This window comes from Lontra canadensis, unplaced genomic scaffold (genome assembly GCF_010015895.1).
Source record: "Lontra canadensis isolate GAN:19392208 unplaced genomic scaffold, GSC_riverotter_1.0 scaffold88, whole genome shotgun sequence".
Classification (NCBI taxonomy): Eukaryota; Metazoa; Chordata; class Mammalia; order Carnivora; family Mustelidae; genus Lontra; species Lontra canadensis.
In genome coordinates this window covers 6,863,681-6,872,667 of record NW_022631082.1, presented here as the reverse complement: position 1 = coordinate 6,872,667, position 8,987 = coordinate 6,863,681, and the positions used below count along the sequence as shown (strand labels likewise).

The 8,987-nt window shown below is 60.7% G+C and overlaps 1 protein-coding gene across 3 annotated transcripts; it reads left to right on the top strand.

The window, feature by feature from the left end:
• The first annotated feature begins 34 nt into the window (after positions 1-34).
• On the top strand, positions 35-6,945 carry TRMT1 (tRNA methyltransferase 1). 3 transcript variants are annotated; one of them, XM_032884157.1, is made up of 17 exons: positions 35-126; positions 346-630; positions 718-773; positions 1,022-1,164; positions 1,330-1,517; positions 2,644-2,759; positions 2,840-2,952; positions 3,688-3,836; positions 4,018-4,104; positions 4,186-4,255; positions 4,339-4,473; positions 4,570-4,655; positions 4,960-5,068; positions 5,150-5,226; positions 6,229-6,348; positions 6,440-6,569; positions 6,763-6,945. In XM_032884157.1, the coding sequence occupies exons 2-17, from the start codon at positions 371-373 to the stop codon at positions 6,910-6,912; spliced, it is 1,989 nt and encodes a 662-aa protein (XP_032740048.1). In that variant the 5' UTR covers positions 35-126; positions 346-370; the 3' UTR covers positions 6,913-6,945. The 3 variants fall into 3 exon arrangements, with proteins under 3 accessions (XP_032740048.1, XP_032740049.1, XP_032740050.1); XM_032884158.1 differs by having other exon boundaries at positions 45-126; positions 427-630; XM_032884159.1 differs by lacking the exons at positions 35-126; positions 346-630; positions 1,022-1,164.
• The last annotated feature ends 2,042 nt before the right edge of the window (positions 6,946-8,987 follow it).

Sequence of the window (8,987 nt, the reverse complement as noted above, 5' to 3'; positions counted from 1 at the left end):
GCATCACTGATTGGCTAACATCTATCATATGACCTGCCCTCCCACTGTGCCAACATGGCGACGCCCAGGTCCTAATCCGGGAAACGTGCACCGAGACTAATTCCGTCCTCTACACCTCGAGAGAGGGTGAGAAAGTCGTGGGCAACGCGGGGAAGGATACAGGTCGGGGTTGGGCCAGCTCGAAGGCTTCTGGCTTCTCAGAGGCCGGTCTCCCGAAAATGGGGTGTGGTGTCACCTTACCGAGGCCGCAGGGTCTTCTTAACCTTTATCGAGGTATAGGCCACCTGGCTCGAGGACACGGCTCTCTGATGCTCTTCCTGTGCCCTCCCCCACCCCCCGAAACAGGCTTGGCGGGCAGAGGCTTCCGCGGATGTCCCGTGCGAGAATCGTTCTGTGGCTAAGATTGACTTTCCGCCCCGCCTGCAGTCTCTATAGAGCCCGGTTTATGGAGGGACAGACGCAAGGGCTACGGAATCCGGGCGAAATGGAGAACGGGACCGAGCCCTGCGGAGAAGAGTGCGCATCCGAGGCTCAGGAGACCACGGTCACCGAGGGGGCCGCCAAGATAGCCTTCCCCAGCGCCAACGAAGTCTTCTACAACCCAGTGCAGGAGTTTAACCGGGACCTGACGTGAGCAAGGGCCTGGGGTCAGCTTGGCAGAGGGCAGTGGAACTGCAAGGATGAGGGGGTTGTGAGCTAACCGTCCGTCTCCTGCAGATGTGCTGTGATCACCGAGTTCGCTCGCGTTCAGCTTGCGGCCAAAGGAATCCAGAGTGAGTCGAGGTCCAGTCTCTTGGTGGGCGGGGGTCACGCCGAGCTTTCTCCCTGCCCCGCCCCCTTTCCCTTAAAGTCCTGAAAGGCTCCAGCCACACAGCAGGCCCTGGCCTCGTTTCCTTCAGGCTTTCCCCAGGGGCTTTGGGAAAGATTTTATTCCCTGAATCTTCTGTTTCCTGAGAAATAGGGGGAGCGTTTTCAGGGGGAGCTTCACTGTCCCCTGACTTGTGCTTCTGGGTGGCTGCAGTCAAGGTGCCAGGTGAGAAGGACGTGCAAAAGGTGGTCGTGGACTTGTCAGAGCAAGAGGAGGAAAACGCTGAACTGAAGGAGGGTGCAAACCTGGCCCCGGAAGACCAACCTCGAACAGCTGCTGTGGGGGAGATCTGCGAGGTGGGGCCTGAGCACAGGAGGTGGCACCCCCAGAGTCCTCCAGTAATGGAGCGAGGAAGGCTCCTGTGGCGGGAGAGCAGTAGGAAGTGGGTGGTGGGGGCTCCTTGGGGCCCAGCAGAGGATGGAGGGATCCATGTGAGCCGGGCTCCCTGGTTACTCCAACAGGAAGGCCTTCGAGTGCTAGAGGGTCTGGCAGCCTCGGGCCTCCGTTCCATTCGCTTTGCACGAGAGGTGCCTGGGCTCCAGTCTGTGGTTGCCAACGATGCCTCTGCCCGAGCCGTGGATCTCATATGCCGCAACGTGCAGCTCAACGGTGTGGCCCACCTGGTGCATCCCAGGCAGGCAGACGCCCGGTAGGTTTGGGACAGCTGAGCCTGATGGCTGGCAGGCGCCTGCTAGAACAAGGTTGCCTGGTCTCAAATCCTAAGCCTGTCATATTCTTCCTCTGTGACCTCGGGAGGGTGCCTTAGTCTCTCTGAGCCCCAGTTTCCCGTCTATAAAATGAGGATGTTAGTATTACAGGAGTTGCAATACTAATGCTGTGTTGATTAAATGAGATAATGCTTGTGTACCCAGAAGTGTGGTATCTTGGTTGCCGATTTAGACTCGACTTCCCAACCTCTGGTATTTCTACTTATTCAGACGCACCACGGGCACCAGCACAGGCGCAGATCTCCGGTCCACCTGTGCCAGGCAGCAGTAAACAAAACGGACAAAATCCCTGACGTTGGGGCATTCATATTCTAATTCTGGGGCCCTACAAACAACCACCTGTGGGGCCAGGTTTTTGTAGAGCCCACCAGCTAAGAGTGATTTTGCATTGTTAAAGGGTTAAAAAGGGTACCACTTGCAGCCAACAAAGCCTCAAATGTTAACTATCTGACCCTTTACAGAAAACAAAAAGGTCTTTGCTATGAAAAGCATCTGCTTTCCTGGTTGTATTGAAAGCTGATAGGAGGGGCGCCTGGGTGGCTAGGTCAGTTAAGCAGTTAAGTGTTAAGTGCGGGGCCTCTGGATCCCAGGGTTTGGGGAAAGAGCCTTGCCTCAGGCTCCCTGCTCAGCGGGGAGTCTGCTTTTCTCTTCCCTCTGCAGTGCTCCAGCTGGGGTGGGGCAGAGGGCTGGAGGAAGGTGGTGGATGGGCTACAGTTTCAGGCTACACAAGATGGGAGAGTTTGCCTTTGGTCACTTACAAAGGGAGCTAGCTATCCTTCCAAATCCATATTTGATTACAGGAGTTAATAGAGCTGTAAGCTGCTTGAAACGCGGCTGGCTGTCCTTACTGCGATGGCTACACAGGAGTCCACCAAGGCCCAGGGAGGAAGAGTCATGCAGTTAGCAAATGGGCCAGCCAGGATCTGAACAGAGGCAGCTGGCCCCTCAGTCCGGGCTGGAACGGTCGCACCGAGTGAGAGAACACTCGTAGGGGACCGAGCGGGTCCCTGGGGCAGGGCGCTGAGGACCTGGCCTTCTCGCTCGCAGGATGCTGATGTACCAGCACCAGAAGGTGTCAGAGCGGTTTGACGTCATCGACCTGGACCCCTACGGCAGCCCTGCCCCCTTCTTGGACGCTGCCGTGCAGGCCGTGAGTGAAGGAGGTGAGGCCACGCTGCTGCAGGGGTGGAGAGCCTGCCTCGCGGTGCTGCGAGGGTCCTCACAGCTCGGGCCCCCCTCACAGGGCTGCTGTGCGTGACGTGCACGGACATGGCAGTGCTGGCGGGCAACAGCGGGGAGACGTGCTACAGCAAGTACGGGGCCATGGCCCTCAAGAGCCGCGCCTGCCACGAGATGGTGAGGGCGCTCCCAAGCCTCTGCCACCCGCCCCGCAGCCGCTTAGCTTCCTCCAGATTGGTCCCAAGACGTGGATGACACACGTGACTACAACCAGCGCAGCCCTAAGAGCCGGGGCTGCCAGTTCCGGTCATCTAGGGGGGCTGGGGTGTTGCCCAGGGTAGGAACTGGTGCTTCGGTCATTTTTCCCCCCAGTATCGTCTGTTTTTAACAATTTTCCAAAATTGCTTTTTAAGGCAGTTTTCAGGTCTGGGTGTGGCTTTGGGCTCACATCCTACCTTTGCTGGTGTCTTTGGACAACTAATCCCCTCTTTCCGGGCTTCGGTTTTTGCATCTGTGCAATGAGCATGATGGTGGGTGATGGGCTGGCACGGGGATTCGAGAAGGCAGGGGCTGCCTGCGGGCGGCCATGGGCTGGAAAGGAGGATGTCTCGTCTTTGTTCCTTAAGGGTTCTGTCATCAGGTCAGTCTGGGAAGCTGGAACCCTGGTGTTTGGAGCACATCGTACAGCTCAGCGCACCCCTTAATTGTGTGCTACCCCCAGCAGGGCCCTAAAGAGACACAGACTGTCCCGATTTCGTAGATGAGGGAACTGAGGCATTCCCTTGGCAAGGGTCATGCCGCCAGGACACGTGGGACTGGTCTTGGGCCCGAGGGGGCTGTGAGCCTCGAGGGTAGCGGGGAGGCCGTGGTGGGGGCGCGGCTGATGGCCGAAGCCCATTTCCCACCCCCCAGGCCCTGAGGATCGTCCTGCACAGCTTGGACCTCCGAGCCAACTGCTACCAACGCTTTGTGGTGCCGCTGCTCAGTGTCAGCGCTGACTTCTATGTGCGTGTTTTTGTCCGTGTCTTCACCGGCCAGGCCAAGGTCAAAGCCTCAGCCAGGTTAGTCTGGGGCAAGGAAGAGTGATGGATGGAAGGAGGCAACAGGACATTTTGGGGTATGGGGGGGTCATGCTCCCGCCCCAAGGAAATGGGGGTCTGATGGGGATGAAGTTAGCCTGAGGGAGGCGTCGGGGTGTGGTGATCATGCTGGGAACTTAGGGGTGCCCCTGCTCCCCAACAGCAAGCAGGCGCTTGTATTCCAGTGCGTGGGCTGCGGGACCTTCCACCTTCAGCGCCTTGGCAAAGCTTCAGGAGCCTCTGGGGGCCGGTGAGCAAGGGGGAGCCGGGCAGGAAGGTGAAGATGGGGCCTCCCAGGGTCACTGCCTGCCAACCACGCCGCTCTCTGCAGGGTCAAGTTCTCTGCAGCCTGCGGTCCCCCTGTCGCCCCCGAGTGTGAGCACTGCGGGCAGCGACACCAGGTGAGGCAGGGTGGGGGAAACGAGGGGGGCACTGGGGTCGTGGCTGTCTTGACCCCTCCCCTCTGGCCGCTGTGTGTCTATAGCTTGGCGGTCCCCTGTGGGCAGAGCCCATCCATGACCTGGACTTCGTGGGGCGTGTCCTAGAGGCTGTGAGCACCAACCCGGGCCGCTTCCACACCGCAGAGCGGATCCGAGGGGTCCTGAGCGTCATCACTGAGGTGGGGGGCCAGGCCGGGGTGCGGATGGGGGTTCCCCACCTATACCTGGCCATCCTTCCTCCGTCCGCCCCACATCCACCCTGTCCGCACTCGCAGGAGCTCCCGGATGTGCCTCTCTACTACACGCTGGACCAGCTGAGCAGTACCATCCGCTGTAGCACGCCCAGCCTCCTGCAACTGCGGTGAGCACCCCCCAGGCATGGGGCCTGAGCCTGACCTCAGGGGGCCACTGGGCAGGTGCAGCCCCTCTCAGACCAGGGTCTCCCGAGAAACGGAGACTCAGCATGCCCGTGTGCAGGTGCTGAGAATAGGGCATGGAGGCCACCAGCCTTGGCAAGGGGGATGGGCTTACGGTTCAATAACCGGCATCACACAAGCCACGTAGACACCGCGAACCATTCAGCTGCACCCCAGTCCCATCGAGGGGGCCTAGCTCCCCACCCGAACCTACCCCCCTGGCCAACCGCGGCCCCTCTTGGTCCACAGGTCGGCCCTTCTCCATGCTGGCTTCCGGGTCTCACTTTCCCATGCCTGTAAGAACGCCGTGAAGACAGATGTCCCCTCTTCAGCCCTCTGGGACATCATGCGCTGCTGGGTGAGGGCTGGCCTGGCCAGAGTGGGGATGGGAGCGCCAGACAGGCCCAGCGTCCCCTGATCTCTGAGCTTTTCCTCTCAGGAAAAGGAGTGTCCGGTGAAACGGGAGCGCCTGTCCGAGACCAGCCCAGCATTCCGCATTCTCAGTGTGGAGCCCAGGTATGGGCTCTGCCAGGGCTGCCCGCAGGCAGGGGAAGCTCCCATGTGCGCGGACAACACGGATGCCCCCCCACAGCCCCGTGCTCCTTCAAGTAGGATCCAGCATCTTCCCACTTGCCCTCCCCTTCTGCCCCCACCCTGGTCTGGCTGCATCACTGCCCACCTACCCCTGCCTGTCCCTGTCCCCTGGCCGCCCCGCTTGCCCCTGCCCCATGCCCAGCAGCCAGGGTAACACCTGTGAGCCCCTGAGTCCGCTCCCCCTGTGACTCCCACCTCACTCACTAGTGCAGGCTTGGCACCATCTGGCTGCGATCTCCTTTGGCCCCCTTTGGCCCCTTCTCCCCACCTCCCTCCCTCCGGACCGGGCCTCCTAGCTCAGACTCGCCAGGCACAGCCTTTATGAGAGCTGTTCTCTCTGCCTGTACTGACTGTCCCCAGGTCCCCAATGGCGCTTCCCTCACCCCCTTCACTCTGCCTTGCCCTGCATGCCTCCCCCACCCCACCCCTGGGTCCCCTGCTCTGCTTGTCTCAGAACTCTTACTTGTACCCAAACACAACGGGATTTGCTTGTTTCTGGTTCATCCCGTTGTCTCATGCACTGGAACACTGGCTCCACCAATGGCAGATTTTAGGCACACAGGAGGCCCTTGATAACCGTTTATTTATTTATTTATTTATTTATTTATTTTAAAGATTTTATTTATTTATTTGAAAGACAGAGATTACAAGTAGAGAGGCAGGTGGGGAGAGAGGAGGAAGCAGGCTCCCCGCTGAGCAAAGAGCCCGATGTGGGGCTCGATCCCAGGACCCTGAGATCACCACCTGAGCTGAAGGCAGATGCTTTAACCCATTGAGCCACCCAGGCACCCCTTGATAACCATTTATTAAATGGCTGGGGGACCTGAGTCTTCCCGAAGCAACGTGGCACCGCACTGAGGTTGGCAGGCAGTCTGTGCTCACCCGCGGGCACCTGCCCCTCAGCCCCGACTCCTGCCTTCCCAGGCTGCAGGCCAACTTCACCATCCGGGAGGATGCCAACCCCAGCTCCCGCCAGCGAGGACTCAAGCGCTTTCAGGCTAATCCTGAGGCCAACTGGGGCCCCCGGCCTCGCGCTCGGCCGGGGTGAGTGAGAGCGTTGTGACGGTGGGGCTTGTCCAGGGCAGGGGCAACACAAAGGCCAGATGGGGTCCCAGCTCCTCCTCTCCCTGCACAGGGGCAAGGTAGCTGGCGGAGCTATGGAGGAGAGACGCAGGCTGCACCAGAATAAGAGAAAGGAGCCAGCAGAAGACCCAGTCCAGCGGGCTGCCCGGCTCAAGACATTTCCCTGTAAAAGATTCAAGGAGGTGAGGCACCCCTACCTCCCCCTGCAGCACCCAGGGATCCCCCCTCCCAGCAATAGGTCAAGGCCAAGGGGCAGGTGGGTCTGGGAGACCTGGGACAGGCGAGATGTGGAAGTGAGTTCCCCATCCGGGAAAAGGACCCAGCAGAGGCTGCTGAGCTCTGGGCCAGGCTTCACATACCCCATCCTCCCACCAGGGCACCTGTCAACATGGGGACCAGTGCTGCTACTCCCACAGCTCCCCAGCACCCGAGGACACTGCTGACGTGGCCCCCGGTGACCATCCAGAGACTCCTTACCAGAACCCGCCTGGGCCTGGCATGGCCACTGGTCCAGGAGTAGACTGAGCCAATAAAGAGATGTCATCCCTTCGACTGTCATTTGTCTGAATGAGAAGGCCGCCTGGGGTCTATCCATCTTGGGGGCCCTGCCCGTCTCTCCAAGTGACACATCTGGAGTCTCTTCCTCTCTCCATCTTTTTTTTTTTTTTTTTTTAAGATTTTATTTATTTGTTTGACAGACAGAGGTCACAAATAGGCAGAGAGGCAGGCAGAGAGAGAGAGGCTCCCCGCTGAGCAGAAAGCCCAATATGGGGCTTAATCCCAGGACCCCAGAATCAGGACTTGAGCAGAAAGCAGAGGCTTTAACCCACTGAGCCACCCGGGTGCCCCTCTGTCCGTCTTTTTTAACTGCCTGGGGAGCCCTGGGATTCTGGGGGTTTATCCCTGCCTGACTGAAGTGTCCGTGTTTCTCTCTGGGGTGTTCTGTCTCGGGGGCACGCCTGGAGCGGACTCTCTGCTGCTGGAAGCCCTGGGCCACCCCATTGCTGGTCCCTGCAGTTCCCAAGGCGGCCACGGGGCGGCAGCCGTGTGCTCGTGCCCTTGGAGCCTTTACCCCGCCCCCTCCACTCCCGCCCCCAGCCCCACGCACGCACACTGCGGGTCCCGCGGATGCAGACCGGCTCTCCAGTCACCCAACCACTACCCTGACCCGCGTCGCCGCCTGGTTTCTCTGGCGGAGCTCTCCACGGGGCCGCGGGGGCGGAAGCCGGACCGGAACCAGGCGCCTTGTGCATCCGCTCCAGGCCAGGTGCTTCCTGCTCTGCGGCCCCTTGGGCGAGCGCACTGAGGCCGCCTGCTGCTTCCCCTCGCCTGCAGGACGGAGGGTTAGGAGGGTTAGCAACGTTAACGGAGAGCCTTAGGGCACAGCCCCCACCCCCAAATGGCAGCTGTGGGGCCTTCCCAGACACCTTTCTCTTTGCTTCAACCCCATCTGTAAAATGACCCTAATCCTAGAACCTTGCTTGTAGGGGATCATCAGCGAATGCACAGGCTCAGAGGAGCCCTTGGTGGGGCTGCTGGACCGTTGGTGATGGCCTGGTTCCCTGGCTCCACCAGGTTCCTGGGAGGGCGGTGGTGTCATCGGGGCAGCTTCTGCTGTCACCCAGATACATCTGAGGCAAAAGCCTGACTGGCCCCAGTGGGAAAGCCCTGGAGGAAGGGACAGTCTCGTCCCTGCTACGAAGCTATTCCGGGACCCGCCCCCCCTTCGGTGAGGCCAGGCCGGTGAGGAGCTCCACCCCCACTCCCAGATACTTGCCCAATGCCTCTTTATCACTGTCCTCCTCTGCACCCCCAAAATGGCCTATGATGGGGGAGGAGGGCCAGAGGCCACCAGGTTGGGGCTCTGTGCTCCTGTGGCCTAGAAGATTTGCATCCTGTGGGGACACGTCAAGGACACCTATTGTGAACTTGGCAAGCCCTGGCACCCTAGGAAGTCTCTCCCAGCGGTGGTACTTCCTCTCATCCTCCTGGGCCTGAAAAGCTGGTGTGGACAGCAGGCCTGGGGGCCCAGGACACTGGCCGCCGCTGGACGCCCAAAGGCAGGCTGTAGGAACTGCCCTCCTGCCAGTGCCCTCAACCGGGGTGGGGGTGGTGCACAGCCCCGGAGGGGTGGCGTAAAAAGAGGAACCAAGCAGGGTGAGGAGAGGAGGAGCAGGAGGGGGCCCCGGGTCACGAGTCCCCCGCTCAGCCGGAAGGGGCTCTCCTCCACCCCCATCAGAACGGACACTTGGGCCAGGGCTGTTCAAAGCCAGAGGCAAAACCCGAGCGATACTGGATGCCGCATCTTCCCTGCCTCGGTTTCCCCTCTGCGTGCAGCCGTGTACCTCACTCCCAGCTGTGTAGTGGGTCGGGGTCCTCAGAGGTCCCCGGGGACCGCTCGGTCCCTCGCCGGCCGGGGGCGGGGCTGTGAGGCCCGCGCTCGGAGATCCCCGCCCGCCGGTTTCCTCCGGGGTCAGCCCGGCTCCTTATCAGGCGCGGCCAGTCCGCCAGGCTCTTATCTGTGCCGGTCCAGCATCCTCCGGCGCGGCCGGGGGTGAGAGGGAGGAAACTGGGCCGCCGGGGGCGGGGAGAGGGCGGGC

What these genes read in the sequence shown, in the direction of transcription:
- TRMT1 (XM_032884157.1), top strand. Translation starts at nt 371, where the DNA reads ATGTCCCGTGCGAGAATCGTTCTGTGGCTAAGATTGACTTTCCGCCCC. An exon ending in TCAGGAGCCTCTGGGGGCCG is followed by an intron (nt 4,105 to 4,185) that starts GTGAGCAAGGGG and finishes CGCTCTCTGCAG; the next exon opens with GGTCAAGTTCTCTGCAGCCT. An exon ending in TCCTGAGCGTCATCACTGAG is followed by an intron (nt 4,474 to 4,569) that starts GTGGGGGGCCAG and finishes CCGCACTCGCAG; the next exon opens with GAGCTCCCGGATGTGCCTCT.